The sequence below is a fragment of the Rhinolophus ferrumequinum genome, chromosome 4 (assembly GCF_004115265.2).
Source record: "Rhinolophus ferrumequinum isolate MPI-CBG mRhiFer1 chromosome 4, mRhiFer1_v1.p, whole genome shotgun sequence".
In the NCBI taxonomy this organism is placed as follows: domain Eukaryota; kingdom Metazoa; phylum Chordata; class Mammalia; order Chiroptera; family Rhinolophidae; genus Rhinolophus; species Rhinolophus ferrumequinum.
The window spans coordinates 178,248-197,641 of record NC_046287.1 but is presented as its reverse complement, the minus strand read 5'-3'; the positions used below and the strand labels follow the sequence as shown (position 1 = coordinate 197,641).

At 48.9% G+C, this 19,394-nt stretch overlaps 1 protein-coding gene across 5 annotated transcripts in view; it reads left to right on the top strand.

The window, feature by feature from the left end:
- The window catches only part of ERICH1 (glutamate rich 1), a 47,548-nt gene that overhangs the window by 23,869 nt on the left and 4,285 nt on the right, over window positions 1–19,394 (top strand). For 2 of the 5 annotated variants that reach the window (XM_033104533.1, XM_033104529.1), the window contains exons 3-4: window positions 1,512–1,736; window positions 16,643–17,113. In XM_033104533.1, the coding sequence (XP_032960424.1) occupies window positions 1,512–1,736; window positions 16,643–17,113 (696 nt within the window). The remainder of the gene's footprint in view (window positions 1–1,511; window positions 1,737–16,642; window positions 17,114–19,394) is intronic. The other 3 variants (XM_033104530.1, XM_033104531.1, XM_033104532.1) reach the window with 2 other exon arrangements.

The following is a 19,394-nucleotide window of genomic DNA, read 5'->3' as shown; positions in this document are numbered from 1 at the left end:
TTCTGAGATGCGTCACTGTTTCTCATTGCGTGACTCATGTTCGCTTCCGCGCTCCTCCTGTATTCATCCTAGTAATTAAGGGAACAATGACATTTCTAAGTTCTACTTAGTGTCCTTGTTAAGAAAGATTTAGCTGATTAAGAGCTTCTAAAATTATTCTGTGAAAAATGACCCACTGTTGCTATTCCCCGACGGGGATGGCCACTCAGAGGCACGTCTCCTCCACTCTGCCCTGGTTCCTGCAGGTGGCACAGTGATTAGTCAGCTGGGTGGGTCACAGTAAGTCGGGAACCAGAACTCCTGCTTTCTACCTTCAAGGAGTGAAATGTATTGATGGCAGGGGAGTGCGAAAGTGTGTCGAGGTTCTTAAGCCCTCAGTAGCCACTTGAGGCTGCGTTTAAATGCCTGGCAAAATGTAAATGTCTTGACACCAAATGTCTCGTTTGGGTACATTGTTCAGTCCTTGTTGTTGTTTTTAAAAATACTTATTTTTCTGTGGAAGACTGATTGGGATACCCACTTGGTTTGTCACCTACAAGAACGTTTACTTTGCCGTGTTTTGAATGAAAATGTGAAGATGAAAAAGATTGATACTACCCGGTGTTGCGGAGTGTGGAGAAGGCCGCACTCCTGTATCTGTTTCTCTCTTTCTCAGTGGGAGAAGCCAGAGAAAAGTCAACTGTGCCTACTAGGGGTTTATCTGAGGACCTAAATGGTCAGGTGTGCAGGGTCGTATATAGCAAGGACGGTGTCAGTGGCTGTTTGTGACAGTGGAGCTTTTGAACAGTGCTTACATTATAATCTGCCAGTTACACGGATTATGATGTAGCCATTAAAAGGTATACATTTAAATATATCTTAACATAGTATTTTATCATACCACATTCACGTTTGGATGATACGCATATACCCATGTATAATATATAAATGTATAATTAAATATTAATATGTATTTTATCATACCACATTCACGTTTGGATGATACGCATATACCCATGTATAATATATAAATGTATAATTAAATATTAATATGTATTTTATCATACCACATTCACGTTTGGATGACACGCATATACCCATGTATAATATATAAATGTATAATTGAATATTAATATGTATAGCATGATCCCTTTAAGACACGTGTGTGTGTATATCTGTGTCTCTGTACACACAGAATATATAGGGGTTGTTACCACATATGAAGAGAAAGTTCCAGAAGATTATGCACCAAAATGTTAAGACATTCACATTGTGATAATGAGGAGTATGTTTTGTGCAGTATTTTTATTTTCTGATTCCTACTCATGAATGAGTTGCGTTTTTATATTATATTATAAAAGCCTAGAAGTTTACATAAGTAACTTTAGGTGAATTTAAATAATCGTAAATCCTTCCTTTTTCCTGGCTGATTATATAGCTGCCTTGCTCTTCTGGCAAAATGCCTGGTGTGTTAAAATCAGTGTTGCTAACAGAGGCCAGGTTTTATGGAGCTGTTTGATTTCATGTCTTAGGCGAATCTGCTCGGACAAAGCACGCGAGCACCCGTCGGTCAGATCAGCGTGCAGTATTGGCCAGCCCGCTATTCCCCGTTTCTCCTGCAGGCGGCGACACTGACGTCCAGCCTGGAAGGCGGCTCTACACTGTGAGTTTGCCCCCGGAGGGGTACGTTCCTGGTCCCCCGGAGCCACACAGTTGCACGAGTGCTGAGAACTCCTCCAGCAGTGATGACATGGAAGGTAAAGTCAGTCCACTTGGGGGGAGAGGGGATTGGGGGGAGGACAGGTGATACCTTCCAGGAGAAGCAGTTTCCCAGTTGTCCAATACTGTAAATTAACTTTATCTAAATGTGTAGAGGGGTTAGTGAGCATGTCACTGCATCACCACACGGTGGACTGTCATGTGTTCTACAGTCATTAAAAACGATTTTAGAGGACTTGCAGTAACAGGAAAAAGTATTTAGGATGGGAAGAGACAGAAAGTTGGCATGGGATTCTAGCGATAGCTGTTAATATGTTAGAAGTCAGCTCTTAAATACATCAAAATGTTACAGCACTTGTCTTGGTTTTGTAGAACTTTTTTTCTTGGTTTTCCAATTCTTTCAAAGTTTCTGAGATTACATATCAATTTTGTATTCATGGAAGTAACTTATCTTGCATCTCTTTTGTGGAACACGGAATGGCACGTCTACATTGCTGGTACTTATCTGATGAGTGAAGGAAAATAGCGGCCTGAGTAGTCCCACACTGCGGTGGGTGCTGACGCTGCATGTTAGACTTGCACCTTGAAGTGAAGTGGCAGTTCATCCCGCTTTCATTTTTCATTTCAAAACTTGCTTAAGAGGAATGTGCAGTGTTGAAATAAAGTTTTCCTAGGTGATTTTTAACTAATATAAACTAAGAAACTCTATACTCTAAATCTTAATTAATTTGAATGTTAAGGAAGTGTGGCTTTCTAGTACGTTGTCTTTCTGACTTCCTAATTAAAGGAGCAGAAACCATAAAGCCACAGTTGGGATAGGTAAGGAGTAAGATATTTATCTTTTCAAGCCCAGTTGAAAATCTTGAGAATGTAATTATTAAATACACAGATTATTTAATACAAAGTTAAACTATGTTCTTATGAAGATAAATTACTTTGGTGAACTTGATTCATCGTGTTCTTAGTATATTCAAGAAAAAGTGTGTCAGGCTCCCTCGGGTGCTGTCGTGCAATTAGCCCTGCTGAGGCCGCATGGGGAAGGTCTGCGTGAGGGTTCTGCTGAGAGGGTCCTGTCTGTCCCCCGAACAGGCACCACCACCAGCCTCCTCTGTGGGGACCAAACGAGAGTGATGTCCTGGTAGGAGATGGAACGATGATAGTGCCAAGTAGACAAGTATACCTCTTGTCAACGACTGTTCCTGGAGGATCGGTTCCTGTGTATTCCCACACCCCTACCAGTCACTCTTCCTGTTCTGAGGGCCCAGTGCCACCTCCTCCAGGAAGGCGTCTGGGATGGGCCTGGTGCCGGCGACTGCTCTAACAGCTGTGTTTAGTTAGAGCAAAGAGTGATTTCTCTAAAAGCAAAGAAAAGGGGGATTGAATCATTAGGCTTCATTCCATGTAGATTGCCTGGTGAGCTGGCAGATTCTCGGTGACTTTTGTAACTTTGACTACATTATTATAAGTTACATTTTCATAGGTTGTCTGTCACACTAAGCCTTTCCGTTCGTTTATTTCTTCCTCTGTTACCTGGTTCGTAGGAACAGTCAGTGTTGAGAGAGGCCGAAGGCAGGGGAGGGGTTGGTGCCTACAGGTGGGGACGTGGGTGGGCTCGGCCCTCCCCCAAGGGAGGTTGCACAGGTTGGTGTGGAAACTGCGCTCACAGCAGGACATGGGGCACTGCCCTGAGTTAGGTGTGATGTGTCTGCCACGCTCTGTCTGTTCTGGCTCACTCTTTCTGCCCTGACCTTACGTCTGAGTTCTGCTGCCCACAACCTCCAGCGCTGGCACCTATGCGTTTGTCCTTATCACTGGTACTGCCCTGGACGGTGTGACGGAAGCTTCCCGAGATGGACTGGAGCAGGGGGCAGAGACAGAAGAAAGAGGCCGGTGGCTCCAGCGCTGAACACAGGTTGTGAAGGGGACTGGGGGCCCAAAGCAGAAGCGGGGTCTGGCACAGCAGCGCTGCGAGTCTGCACTCTAAGGAGAGGGGGGCTTGTAGGGGGAACACAGGTGGCCCTCGGGTGGTACAGACGCTCCTCTCCCAGCGTGAACTGCTTAGACGGCTTCACTCACGTCCAGCGCTGGAAATCACTGTGCCTGTGCGCCAGGCTCCCCACCAGCCATCCTCCAGCCTAGGTCTCCCCCAACTGGAGACTCAGCCTCGGCTCTCAGAAGCAGTTCTTTTGAGACTGAGTTCAGTTCCTAAGTCAGCGTCACTGAAAACATCAACCAGTTATTCAGAAGAGCTTTGAATAACTTACTAATCAGATTCGTGCTGGGAAGTTGATATCTTCCACTTTTGAACACTTGTAACTCATCTCCAAATAGTGCAGTTTGCTTTTTTCACAGTCTGTTTATCTCATATTTTTTCCCTTTTGTAAATCCCAGGAGGTGGACATTTCAGGGCCTTTGAAATTATCGATAAAGTTGGAGAACATGCTGGTGAGCCTTGTTGCTGTTTCCGACCTGAGGGAGCATGCAGAGAGCGGGTTGGGCAAACCTGCGCTCGGGTTGGGGTTCAGCAGGAGCCTGGCCATACCCCTTGCTCCCTGGTGCCCCAGGACAGAACTGTGGGAAGCTGGGGACGGGAGAGGCAGTGGCTGTGCCCAGGACTGCCAGGCCGAGGCATGGAGACATCGGAGGCTGAGAGGGAAAGAGTTCCTTAATCTTTTTGTGGCAGTTTTAAGCAAAGAGAACATGAGGACTGAAGTTGGAAAATAAAAAGAAAGGCCACTCGTTACTGTTTCTCAAAGAACCACTTCCAGCCACTGACTTCCACTTTTAATAGCCGGGACCAATGAGTAGTCACTTCTAGAAACATCAGGAGGAAAGAATGATGCTGTTTGGCCTTTGCTTCCCACACACCCACCTGCACTGACCTGAGCCCGCAGGTGAGCAAGGAGCCCAGATCGTCCACGCAGGGGCAGCAGGTCTAGTGCTGACACCAGGTGGACCCCAGCGTGGCTCCAGCCCAAGGCCACCAGGAAGCAGCGGGAAGCCTGGGTGGGGTCGCGCCCCTTGCCCTGCTGCCAGCCTGGCTTCCTGTGTCAGTGTCCTCTGTTCGCTGTCCTTAGCTCCCGGCCCAGGACTTGTCCCAGTCCAGCTCAGGGCTTATGAGCTGTATGACTAGGTTTGTTCGGGGGCTGTCTGTGTGTTATGCAGACAAGAACGTGCTCAGAAGTCAGCACAAATAGGCCGAAATGCCAGTCATTGCTCCCTCTCTGCGCTGTAGCTAATCTCTGAATGTAACTAATACAGGCTTAGAATTCTTTCAGACTTCACATTTGCTAGGAACGGTTAGGAGGATTTGTACGAAATAGAAGCAGTGTTAGTAAATGGATAATACCTCCCCACTTACGTGGGGTTCATTTAAATACTGTGGTGCAACTTCAGATGAAGAGAAATATGTACCTCTTCCTTCTCGGCGACCTGGTGTCGCACCTCATTCTCAGGAAGCCTGCAACTGCTGGCCCTCTGCGCACTGGGCCAAAGGAAGCCGTCCTGCTGGGCAGTGGCTGTGGGAAATGCTGAACGGCCGTGCTGGGCAGGTCAGCTCATTACTCTGGCAGGAGCACCATTTGCTCACACGCTGTCCTGGCACGTCGGCAGGAACCATGCCCCGCGTGAAGTTACATCTGTTACCGAGGCAGAATTCCTCAGGGGTGACCAGGACAGGAAGCAGTGCTCAGTCATCTGAATGAGTTGCATCGCAGGAGTCTGGGGATTCAGGTGACCAGTCGTGGAGAGCATGACAGACCAGGACGGTACATGAGAAGGTGCTGCATGCTTCCTGCACACGCCCGGGGCAGCAGCACGAGACGCCTCGGGCCGTTTGACTCAAGAGTATCTACAGTGTCCCCAACACACTGTGGGCACACGGCCTGGGTTTTGTGTGGTGCACACGGACCGCAGCTCATGCGTTGGTGCTCCTGTCAGCGTCCCCCTGGGTGGTGACGGATGTGGGGAGGGAGAGCCAATATCTGAGAGTCTGTTTCGAGGAAAACAGCAATCGCCCAGTCCATTAGGGTTTGTAAATGCTGACTTGTGCCAAGACAGATCACACGACAGCTGCATACCTACTTTGTTACTACATGTCTGGTAAAGACATCACCGTGGAGCTTCATTTTGCGTACTCATTTTTCATGTAGGTTAATTAGTCACAGAGAGGTGTTTTTTAGCTTGTTTTTGTAAAACTATCATTTGAAACCTTGTTCCACACTCAGTCTACATTACTAACGTTTGTATAAAACTCCACATGAGGGGGTGGGGGATGAGGGTGAGGGGGATCAAATGTATGGTGATGGAAGGGGAGCTGACTCTGGGTGGTGAACACAGAGTGTGATTTATGGATGATGTGATTCAGAATTGCACACCTGAAATCTATGTAATTTTACTAACAATTGTCACCTCAATAAATTAAAAATAAATTAAAAAAAAAAAAACTCCACATGAAAAAAAACTCCTTGTAGAGTTCAGTGCCAGAGAGGGTTTTGGTTGCCATGAGCTGGTGTCCTCTTCTTTTGGGTAAGAGGTGTATTACGCACGTGCTCTTCTTGCGTTGGCCATTGGCAGACAGGAAGCTCAGCCCTCACTTTTATTGCTGTTCTTTAGTCTCAGTCGTCTCCTCCATCTTCTGACAGTCACCTCCCCCTGCTTTGCTCACTTATTTCAGGTGTAGGCCCTCAGACGACGATGCTGCTAAGCTGCGCCTTTGGCAGTAGACAGTTCAAGCAGCAGCTCACGCTAATGAGAGCCTGTGCCGGGTTTGTGTGGGGCTGTGTGCTCAGGCCCTGGGAACAGGACGGCGGCAAACAGGGCCCTGTTGGGGCTCACCCTGGTCAGGAGAGCACATGGAGGTGACATCACAGAGCTGGCACGTCGTGTAAAGCAGAGGGAGCCTGGGAGCAGCCCCAGGTGTGTGGAGGGAGGGCACACGCGCGCCGTCGACCCGCTGTCCAGCCGAGGTGGTCAGCACCTGGAAGGGGCTTTAGGTGCGCCCGCTGAGGGCTCTGGACGCGCCGTGCATGCGTGCCTGCTCAGGTGGGCGAGCTAGCCACGTGGTGGCGTGGCGGCTGAGCTGACAGTTGCCGGGTGTGCGGGCGCTGAGGGACGCGGTGTGGGAAGCACCTTGGCCCCAAGCTGTACCGAGTCGGGCCACCGTGAGTTCGAGGAGCAGACGACCTTTCGGAGTCGAGATTGGGCAGCTCTGGGGACAGGCTGGACAAGGGAGGCCACCAAGCAGGAGGGACCGACGTGACCTGACCCCCAGCCAGTTATAGAGGGAAGAAAGCACGGTAACAGCTTCCCAGGTGTGACTGTCAGATTTGGTGACATCTGGGAGGGGGAGCACCTTCGGCCTCCGTCCCTTCTGACTCCTCAGCCACTGAACGTGATACTTGCAGCCAGGCAGGATGCGAGACTGGGGTTGCTGTGGACGCCGCCCTTTGGGTGGCCTTGGTTTTGACCTTGAGGTGCTTGCCACGCAGAGGTGAATGTGCCCACTGCCAGCGATCTGTGCCTCCGCTGTGGTGTGCCTGCTGGAGTGAGAGCCAGCGGCGGGGACGTTTGTAAGAGTACAGGCTGGTACAGTCACGCTGACCCACGTAAATCCAAAGTATTGTCCCAGGAGCTGCCTGCCGCGCTTGTTTCTCGTGGCTGCGAGCCTTCCACTGTCTTTAGGGCGGCTCATCTCCTAAAATCTGACCAGGCGTCTGACCTGCTCCTCAGCTGTCTCCATGGCCCTGGGGGCTGTCCCTTGCCCTGGCGTGTGTGGACACAGGTAGGGCTGAGCGTTGCAGGGAGCGCCTGGCTGGCCGGGCGGAGCGAGTGGCCCGGCGCTGGGCGCTGCTTCCGCACTGAGGCCGGGAAGCGGGCCTTGCCTGGGCCTTGCCTTACACTGTCCTTGGGGCCAGTGAGGCAGCGCAGCACTGAGAACCAGATGCAGGGCCACGTCCCCACTGCCTCACGCAGCTGGTTTTCTGTGTATGCTTCAAACTCCCCAAAGCCACTGCGTTTCTTTGTGGAATTCCAGTCTTCTCCGGGTCCCTGCTTTAAGCTCTGCACCCGCACCGTGTCCTCCTCCCTCCCTGCAGGAAGGTTCTGTGCTCCGCCAGCCTTCCCGAGCGCCGGTTAGTAACGAAACGCATTGTCCACATCGGTATCCTTGTGGCTTCATTACCATTTTGCACATTGCTTCCTTTCGTCCCACATTTTTAAATGCCTTTGGGTAGCGGAACCAAGAATTCAGCTTGTCTGCAGAGAGCAACAGCCTTCACAACCCCTGTCCGTCTCCTTAGAAACAGAACTGTAACTGTGGCCTCACAGTTTCAAAATTGAGCTCCAACACTGAGCCTGTAGCAGCTGCTGAGCTGTGTCTTGCAGCTGCGTTACTACAAATCCAGGTGAGCCTGTAGCAGGGCAGGTCACGGTGCATTGGCCTGGTTTAAACATCTCCCACCACGTTCTACATGCTTATCTCCTTTTCTCCTTTAATCACAGTAAATATTTATTGGCTGCCTCTTCCTTCTCCCCTTCGGACTCAGTGGCCTTCCTTCTCTTCTAAGCAAGTGCTGGTCTGAAAGATGAACGTGACACAGGCGGCGGGCTCCATGCAGCCAGAGATGCGTCCTCTGTCCGGCCGTGGGACCTCCACATGGAGGTCTTATCTGTACACGTCTACACAGAAACGGGGGCCTCAGTTTTCGTAAACTGAAAAGCCGGCGAGCTTTAGGAAAGGGACTTCCTGTGGACACCGACCTGTGGGATTATTAGTTTTTCTCAAATGAAAAGAACTGTTATTCTTTCCCACAGAAATCTTATTGTAGAAAAGTCAAGCTTTATAGGAGACGGAAAGGAAGGAACACATCACCTAAGAGCAGCAGACACGGCTCAGCAAACGCCCCTCCAGGCTGCCCGTGCGTGCCACACCCTCAGCTCCCGGGCACCGTGCTGCGGTCTGTCTGCACGCTGTGTTATAAACCACTTCTGCTGTCGGTATGTTGCAGAGGATTTCCCTTTCAGTGCATGTAGGTGTATTGACGCCATTTAGTTAAACAGCTGAAATCTGTTTAGGAAAGCAGCTTGTTTATATGTAGCCTCCCCTTGTCCCCAATTGAAAGTCACCCAGAGGTTTCTGTGGATGTTCACTAAGCACTGTGTACACACTTCGCACCTGAACACCACAGTGCATACGTGCGCTGGTCAGTCGCCTCCTGGACATAACCTGGAAGTGGGAATATTCGCACAGGAGCAGACCTGTGTCTGGATGTAAGGCTCCTGGACAAACGTTCGCAAAGCTGTCGGTTCACATTCCTGAAGGCGGTCGCAGAAAATTCACTCTCCTCCGTGGCCTCGTCATTTTGGGCCTTTTAAATTTTAATCAGTTGTGTAGGCAACGTGTGTCTTACATTTTCATGTGAGAAAATTGTATGTTAGAGAAATTCTTTGTAAACCTAAGAACTGACAGGCTTCACTACGGAGAATTTTAAACTTTTTTTAATGGCAAAAGGCACTGAAAACAAGGTTGGCAAACAAAGCAACAAAATGAGAAATGACATTTGCACGTTCCATGGTAGATAAAAGGTAATTTCCTTAAAAATAGCACCCCGGTGGGACAAGCAGCCCAGAGAACGACTGGGAGGAATAAAAACAGCTGCACATAGGAGGCGGAGGCGGTGAGAGTGCCTGTGGCTCCTCCTCACGGTTTACATGCAGTGCTTGACCTGCCTGAAACACACGCGTTAGACGGTACCGATCCATCTTTTTTCAGTAGATTTACCCTTTTAAATCCTGTACCTTTTCTTGAATTATCTATTTATTTTCCTTAATAATTTTTGAAAACATCTTCATAACAGACCAAATTCCCCCTTACGCTTGACCTTTTTCTTGACTTCTCACTAATGTTTCTAGATCCGTGTCCCTTACTGGCTGTACCCCTGGTATTCAGGGTTGGCCAGGCTTCTCTGTGCAGGACTTTCTCGTGCTTTCTCCGCAGGCCGTTTGGTCGATCACATCCCAGCTGATGGGACAACCAAAGATTCCCTTCACTCATTTGCACCCCTTCCCTGGGGCCGTCCAGGTCACAGAGCCAGCACATGTGACGATGACACTGTTCCAGGAGGTCCAGGCTGCCTGGACTTCAGAGCCTAAGCTGCCACCCCCCACCCCCACCCCGTTCCGTTATCCCCTCTGTTCTTTTCAGAAGAGCGCCATCAGGAGTGATCCCCAGGCTCACAAATGTGTACGTGATCACTTAGCGATACCTCACGTCACTCCACATTTCTCTGACCTTTCCCAGAATTGATCTCCGTGTATTTCATGCTGGCACCCACTTTGGTTCAGTTTTGGTAACATACTTAATGAACTTTTGGTAGACACCAAAGTTGGATGGGGGCTAAAAGTCTGGCAGCACGTAGTCTCCACGCTTACAACTTCAGTAACAGCAGCGGAGCCGCCGGTGAGGTTGCTGGTCCCCCTGGATGCCCACCCGCTGAGACGGCCCCACTTGTCTGGAGTAAGAAGCACCTGGCAGAGCCGTGGATGTAGGGCTCTGTCTTCTCTTGAGCAGTGGGTGTGGGTGCGGCCGTCCTCCAGCCGCCTGCAGTGCCCCCCCTTTTCCTCCATGTCACACGCTATGAGCTCAGTGTCTTCTCTCTGGGGGGTGGTCTGGCCACCACCCCACCCCCTTCTGAGCACTGTTGTCTCTGCTACAGGGGGCGCCCTGGGTTAAGACCCAGGTTCAGGGAACTGTTAAAGCTGCGAGTAAGCTGCTCCCTGTTTCTTCATCTGTAGGTGACACCGTTACAGGAACTGTCTGCAGCGTCTGCCTGTTACCCAGGAGGCTGTGGCTGCCTCTCCTCTGGGCGACCGCCCTCTGCTGTCCTCGTCCACGGGTGTTTTTTCTACAGTAAAGTGCGCTTAACGCCAAATTGATAGAGCAATACCGTCTACTGTGACCACTTACACGTCTGTGACTTTTCCGTGGTCTATCTGTTGGAGGTGCCTGCTTTTCCTATGTTATTACAACATATTGCTGTGGTTGTGGTTTTAGTTACCATAACTTGTAATAACGGCTTGCAGAGCAACAGGTGTCTGGAGTTTGCGTTTCCTAGTCACCCGCCTCTGCGCTGAACCTGCCTGCTGGCCAGGCGCTGTGTCTTCTGCGCCCCCGGCGCCTCCCAGCGTCTCCCTTCATCCCGGCCACGTGCCACGCAGGCTGCGGCCTCGCTGAGCCCATTGGTCTTGTGAGAACTCGGTTTTCTGTCTGCATTTCTCAGAGTCCCCATGAAACCTAACTGCCATTTTGGTTCCACGTCCCTCTCTAAAGCCCCCACCGCATTACAGTGGCTTCTCGCTCGGCCGCTTCTGTCAGCAGTGACTCTGTCCTTCGTGGGTAGACATGGGGTCCAGTGCAGGCACTCCCCTCGCAGTTGTCACGAGAGACGCAGAGTCCCTGTGTGGCTTTCAACAGAGTGACTGCGGACGGGCCCAGGGGGCGAGCTGGGAACCTACATGGGCATGGCTTGTCTCTGAACCTCCCCTCCCCATTGCCATCGGGCCTCATTTTGTTGCTCCAGACGCTTCCTCTCACTCCTGGAATTCTCGGGCCTCCTGGGGCCCTGAGCCCCTGAGCCCCGTCCCCTCCCACTGTTGACAGTTGTCCTAGACTAGCTCTGATGCATGGCCCTGCTGCTGGCCTGCTCTGTGAGGGCTGCCTGGGTTTTCCCTGTACTTCCCACGGCCTGGCTTCATCAGTCCCCCGCCCCCAGCCCAGCCTCTGGGTCCCCTCCGAGCCTCTGCCTGCTGCTCCATCAGCCACCACGGGGCCTCTCCCTGAGCTGACCTGCTTCCCTTCCCCAAACCATTCTGGGGCTCCTGCACCCAGCCTTGCTGCTGAGGTGGATGTGCACTCTCATCTGTGTCTCGCTTACCTGTGTAACTTCCATCCTTTCCTTATCACCCCACTGAGCTCCGACTTGCCAGACGGCAAAGGGCCCAGGTCTGCAGCCCACAGGGGACCGTGTGTGGTGTCTCTTGTCCCTCTGACGGGGCTGATGACCATGGGCTGGCAAACTGGACCGTCTCCCAGGGCTCGTTGTGAAGCCTGTGCACCCCAAGCACGCCAGCTTTTCCTTCCCCGGGGCATTGTGCCTGCTACAGTTAAGACGTCAGTCAATATTTGGTGAACCAAGTCAAGTAATTATTTACAGAAGGAAGGCAAGTGGCAGTCCTCTCTCCTACTTCAGAACCACAAGTGGCTCTGGCAGTATTGACGTTTTTGTGTTCAGATCAAGCTGCAAAGTCATTAAAATCAAGTCATTTTTATGGAAAGCTGTTATGACTCTTCTAATAGCAAGCACCAGTTGAAACAGTTATTAACTTCGTGGCTGTTGGAAGCATGAGCTAATGCACATTTCTAATGTGGATCCATTGTGCATTAAATGCCTTCCTTTCAATGTGCTGTGGCAGAGCTGGGCCTTGGTTCTGAGGCAGACGGTTTTCAGATCTTACCGGCACCACCTGGCCTGCAGAAAGCCTGGTCCATGGCGTGCTAGAGCCTTCCAGGGGGATCACTGCAGTGCCTCTGACAAAGAAGGTACGCTTTTCGCCAGAGCAGCCAGAGTCCAAGCAGAGCTGGGGGTGGGGGCCACAGTTCATACACATCACGCTTGCTCAAGGGTGTGATAAAGTCAGGGTCAAATTAGCAGTTTGTTCATTTTCATTCTGCTGATTTATTGAAATGACACTTAAAACATTTATTTATGTGAAAAACCTTTCCTTTCTCATGTGTTGAGTGTAGGTAGCTGAGAGGGACAGTGGAGATGGGGTCACGTCTCTTCATAACCAATAACCTTCGCACTTAGAACACCTGCCTCAGCTGCATGCCTCTGTCAACACAGGAAATAAGGGGCCAGACCCAGAGAGACCCCACGCACTCAGGACACCAGAAGGTCTAGGTGGTTTCAGGAGGCGAGGACTGTTTTACACGCCTGTGTGTTGTTTCGTTGGCATCTTACTGGCACACACACCTGACACTCTGGACTCTGCCTCCCCGAGTGAAGGAGGTGAGCACAGCTTAGGGGGAGGTTGATCATGGACTGTGTGGGACGGGATGTCAGAATATTTATTTTAAATAATTTATCAGTGGAATTGGCACAGTTCTTCAGCATGCCTTTGGGATAAAGGGGGACCCCACCCTTGTTCTGATTGCTCTTTATTTTCGTGAAATAGTTACTTAATTTCTAAACCATTGTTATCACATTCATAAACTTGATTCAGATAAATATTTATACCACTTTAGCTGTAAGTGAATCCATTACAATAATAGAATGGATTATGAATGGATTATGAAGTCCTAACCACACCAATCAGGCAAGAAAAAACAAGAAAGGCATCCAAATCGTAAAGGAGTAAGTAAAACTGTTACTATTTGCAGATGACATGATACTGTATTCAGAAAACCCTAAAGACTCCACCAAAATCTGTTAGAATTTGTAAACAAATTTGGTAAACTTGCAATGCAGGATAGCAACATCAACATACAAAAATCAGTTGCATTTCTGTACACTAATAATAAACTATCAGAAAGAGAAATCAAGAAAAGTTCCATTTATAATTGCATCAAAAAGAATAAAATACCTAAGAATAAATTTAACCAAGGAGGTAAAAGACCTGTACACTGAAAACTATAAGACATTAAAGAAAGAAATTGAAGAAGACACAAATAAATGGAAAGATAGTCCACGCTTACGGATTCGCAGAATCGATATAGTTTAAATGTCGATGCTACTAGAAGCAGTCTACAGATTCAGTGCAAAATTCCAATGGCGTTTTTCATACAAATGGAACAAATAAGCCTAATATTTGTATGGAAGCACAAAAGACCCCCAAATAGCCAAAGCAATCTTGAGAAAGAAGAACAAAGCTGGAGGCATCACACTTCCTGATTTCACACTATATTAGAAAACTATAGTAATCAGAACAGCATGGTACTCATATAAAAACAGACACATAGATCAGTGGTACAGAATAGAGGGCCTAGAAATAAACCCATCGTTAAGGACGAATAAACCTCATCCTTGAAGAGAGGACAGTCTCTTCAATACATGGTGCTGGGAAAACTGGATATCCATGTGCAAAAGAATGAAACTGGACCCATCTTACACGTTACACAAAACTGAACTCAAATGGATTGAGGGCTTGAACATAAACCTGAAACCATAAATCTAGAAGAAAACAGGTGGTAACCTCCTGGACATTGGTCTTAGTGATGTTTTTTGGATTTGACACCCAAAGCAAAGGCAGCAAAAGCAAAAATAGACAAGTGGGACGACATGAAACTAAAAAGCTTCTGCACAGAAAAGGAAACCAACAAGAAAATGAAAAGCCATCCTACCCAATGGCAGAAAATATTTGCAAATCATATTTCTCATACAACTCAATAGCCAAAAGTCAAACAGTCTGATTTTAAAATAGACAGAGCAGGGTGGCTGGTTAGCTCAGTTGGTTGGAGCGTGATGCTCTTAACAACAGGGTTGCCGGTTCGATCCCTGCATGGGCCACTGTGAGCTGTGCCCTCCACAACTAGATTGGAACAACTACTTGGAGCTGAGGAGTCCTGGGAAAACACACTTAAAAAAATACATATATATGTTTGTTGATGCAGAAAGGTGTTCATGATGTATTGCTGTGTGGAAAAAGTAGACTACAAACAAATACATATAAAGTGGACAGAGGAACTGAATAGACACTTTTCCAAAGACACACAGATGGTCAACAGATACATAAAAAGGTGCTCCACATCACTAACCGTCAGGGAAATGCAAATCAGAAGCACAGTGAGATGTAACCTCACACCTGTCAGAATGCCCATCATTAAAAAGAAGAGATAACCAGTGTTGGTGAGAATGTGGAGAAAGGGGAACGCTGGACACTTGTCGGGGAGCTAAGTTGTGCAGCCATTGTGGAAAACTGTGCATGTTTTTCAAAAAATTAAAAATAGAATTACCATGGGCTCCAACAATCCTACTTCTGGGTATTTATGAGAAGGAAGTGAAAACAGGGCCGCTAAGAGATACCAGCACCCCCATGTTCATTGCAGTATTATTCATAATAGCCAAGATACAGAAGCAACCTAAGAAGGTCTCAACAAATGGATGGATAAAGAAGACGTTATACACACACGCATTGTGTACACAGTGGAGAAATAAGCAAATCCGACCATTTGCAACAATATGTGTACGTGTTAGTGCAAAATATAACAATGTCCTGAATTTGAGGCAAACAGTAGATTGGAAGTAATTTGAAGCATCTGGTATCATTGTATTTTAACAACTGGCCCTCATATGCATGGTTTAGATCAACCATGCATATGGTTAATGTTTTATTTAGCATCCAGAGGTCCTCTGGAGCTGAGGATAATTATCACGTGCATTTGTAGCCTGAGCTCTGAATGTAGAATAAACTCTCAGTCCCTTTGAAATACTGAGCTTATTTAATGCAATGTGGTACAGCTGCGAGAATTGGAATAATCTGGAGACTGGCTATTTTGGGTATCTAACTATTTCTACGGCAGTTCTTCACCACGTAAGTGCCAGAGAATAGCGGGGAGAATTTTCACAAATTGTGGTTATTTTTAAAATTAGCGTGTCTGAAAGGTATGTTTTGAGGATGGCAGCTTTTCAAAATTAGTGTTCTTCTCAGATTATAAATAGTCAAACCTCTGGTTCTGTAATATAAATTTTCCCATAACTTTTCTTTGCTTGAGGGTATGAAGAAGGTGAGCTGTGATAGGCTGGGGAAGACGGAATGTTCTGGACTCTGGGTCTTGAAGAGTTACTTGGAGGAGCTGCACCGCCAGTTCTGTTGTGAAATGGAAGGTCAGGGCCAAACTGACAAGATATGAAAATCATGGAAAATTAGCACTAAAGGTACTTCATGTTGTAAAAGAACCTTGTTTTTGAGGGACAGGGCCTTGAAAGAATAGGAAAGAATATCAAAGTAAAGATTTCAGTTGTTTCCGTAAAGCTCTGCTGCTTGACGCGGGACTGTCCGGGCTGAGTGATCCAGGCTGCCTTAGTTCACACGCTTTACTCCTGTCCAGTATCTGAGGTGACCAAACTGAGCCCAGGGCCAGTGACCCTCAGAACACCCCAAGTCCAAACAGTGACCGCTGCAAGCTGCCATGTTAATGACCTTCCTCTGATGACTGAGAACCTACTGGCAAACTTGGGAGGCAGTGGCGGGGCCACGAATGTCGGGCAAAGCCAGGTGGGTGAGGCTGTGGGAACTGTTGGGCCTCTGTTCTGTGGAGGGCTGGTAGCTGAGCGCTTTTCTGGCACATCAGGCTGGTTACAGTGGCAGCAAAGATGGGAGCCAGATGACAGAGTGACCACAGCTAACTCAGCTCCCTGTAGCGACTTGGAGGGCCCAGAATGGGGATGGTAATGCCGCACCACACTGTTTAGAACCCAATTCTTACTCCGACTGGGAATTAGGGAAGGCAGGCCTTGTGTCCACTTCGCAGATGGTGCAACTGAGGCCCCAGTGACCACAGCTCATGCTGCTGTTAGAATCATCTGTTGGTTGACTGTGTGGGGCGGCCATAGGAATGAAATTTTACCCCGATATAATGGCAACATCTCCTACGTCCTTAAAAGCACACCATGTGTCATGATTGTAACAAGTGTGACTGTTAACACACCCGCACGTGCCTGTTCTTTTTAAGAACACATAGGCTCTTAACTTGTTTTACGTGAGTCTCAGAGTCCTTGGTGGTGTAATTAGTTGAGATGCAGCTGAGAATCACTACAGTAAATATTTTAAATGCCTTTTCTACAAAAATTACAAGATCCTAATGGAAAATGTGTTGTAACCGAATGAATATGTTTGTGATGGTTTCATTACACAGAAAATGGTTGTATGTGAATTTTTGTTTTTATAGATCAGGACTCTCATGATCAACCAAAGAGAAGAAGAATTAGAAAACCTAAATCAAGGAAAAAATTAAAAATCCCCAATAATGTTCCTGTGGAACGAGCAGAATTGGAGAAACAACAGAGTCTCTTACAAGAAAAACTGGAGCCTCGGCACACAGGTGGCCCCACAATAAGCAAAAATAAAAAAAGGAAACTGAAGAAGAAACAGCAAATCAAAAGGAAGAAAGCAGCTGGCTTACCAACGAGAGCCTCTGGTGTCAGCTTCACGTACCAGCCGGAGGATAGCAGCAGTGAGCAAGGGGACGCGAGGGAGAGTGATGGAGAGGACGTCGCGGCCGCCGAGGGGGGCGCCGAGGAGCCAGATGTCGCGGGCGCCGAGGGGGACGCCGAGAAGGAAGGTGGTCAAGGCGCCAATGAAGAGGCAGATGGTATCCTAGATTTTCTGAAGTCAACACAAGAAATTTATTTTTATGATGGTATGTTTTTTCCTGTTTTTCTTTTGAATGATGGCATCTACTTATTTGGAAAGATGAGCAAACATAGTATTTAAATGTTTAAAATACAAAACATGAACGTATTCAATAGTAAAAATAAGTCATTAGTTTTGAGGCAAATGTCAGAATATTTAAGTTTTTCTCACCAAAGAGCTGACTGGCACTCAGCTCAGGGCAGAGCGGGAGAAAAGCCACCGCCAGCCAGTAGAGGCGGGGCTCCCAGTGTGGGCGTGGCCTTCCTCCAGCGCTCTGTTTTGGAATATGTTGGAATCAGCTCTGTTTCTTAAGAAAAGAAAAATCAGTTCAGATCGATGGTTTTGATGAGCTCGTTCATTTTCTTCAGCTGATAGAGACGTAAATGAGCTCTCACCTTAGGATCCATTTCTCTTCCTCCCCCACGTCGTACTCACTTGAGATTTGTCAGTAAGGGTCTGCGTAACTATTGGTGTTGATTAGGAGCTGAAAATAAAAGCAGATTTATTCTAACGGGTGATCATTTCTTACGCTTGTATCCAGCTTCACTAGCAGCTGACCTGACCAGGAAGAGGCAGGTGCTGGCTCAGAGCCCACACGGTCACAAGACAAAGGTGCTCGGAACACCTAATAGGTTCAGGGAAGCCTGGTAGGTCCATTCGTCCCAACCCAGCAAGGCTTTGACGAGGGTTCTTGGGGACAAGAGTGAGAAATACTGGCCATGTAAGAGTCTGGGAGGTAAGGAACAATTCAAATAGTGGTGCGAGATGCCACTATTAACAGATCAATTGTAACCAGGAGATGGTCACAGGTGACTCGAACCCCTGCCTCTGTGCGTGTTTGTCGGTACTTTGTATTAACAAACTGAAAACATAGTAAGTATCCAAATGACACTGATAGGCAGACACAGGTGATGACACGCAGAGCAGAAGCAGGACTCAGGGCCAGTGTGGGATGGAGAGGCTGTGGCAGACCACAGCCCTGCCACTAAGAGCTAAAATGCCAGTGTAAAGTGTTTGTGGAACCTAAGAGCACTGAGAAAAGCTCCCAAGAGGACACACCCCAGAGGCAGTGAAACCACGAGCTGACCAGAGTTCCGTTTGTCACCTTTTCCCTTCAGGGTGTTGGCAGTTCTGGGTGTGGGCACTGGGTGAGGGGACAGAGAGAGGGCCGGCCGGGCCCTGAGAAGCACACCAGCCAGGGGGCTCTGTCAGCCCCACGGGTGTAGAGAGAGAGAGAGAGAGACGATGGCCGGAGGCTGGCGGGACTAGAACCGACACTGTCGTCTTCCCTTCAGAACCGTTGCCAAATCCTGAAGCTGTGCAGGGAGCTTCTGAATTCACCGTGGACATGAGTCCTGAGCCCACAAGGGTTGACCCGATGCTTGAGTGCAGCACGAGATGGCACACGTACTCTGAGCAGGGTGGACCCAAGGTGGACAGCTGCTCCAAGCACGCAGCCCACCCCTCATCAGCATGGCCCACAGTGGGTCAGGTTGACGTCCACCTGTCGTGCTGCCAGGCAGAGGCAGGGGACCCTCTCTGCAGGGAAATGCCACTAGCCAGAACCGCTGCCTGTGTTCATGCAGTAAAATCAGGCAGGCCTGCCAGACACGGGAGCGCAGAGCCAGAGCCATGAGAGAAAAGGAAAGCAGGAGGAGCGAACAGTGTGGACGGCAGACAAGCAGTTGGAAGTAGCTGTGATTCTGATGTTCAAAAACCGAGCAATTGGAGGATTTCACCAGATAATTTGAATTTATTAAGATAATTAAATGGAAATTCTAGGCCTAAAAAATGGAATAACTGAAACTAAGACCTCAAAAGATGAGTTTAAACAGCGTGAGAGAGTAACTTGGAAGATGGGCCCAGGCAGAACCAGAGTGAAGGAAGGGGAGGTGGCCGGTGACAGACACGCGGGCCGCGGGCCGCGGGCCAGGGCAGGTGCTGGCGCGGGAGTGACGTTTACGGAGATGAGAGGTTTTCAGAGTTGGTAACGGACACAAAGTCAGCTTCGGAAAGTTCTGTGACCCGCAGGCAGGCGTAATGCGGCGCAGCACCGTGCTGCGCGCAGCTCAGTGGTGAGACCGCGGCAGAGGACGCCGCCTGCCTACCCAGGAGCCACCTCAGGGGCCACCCTGGTCCTTGCCGTCCCGGGTGCGTGCGGATGTCGGCCCCAGTCCAGAGGTGCTTCCTTGTCCCGTCCCTGCGCTCCCTTCCTGACCTCGGGGGCACCGTGATCAGAGGCTATTTTACAGGCGGGGCGCACGCAGCCCGGAGCTCCCCAGCGGCCT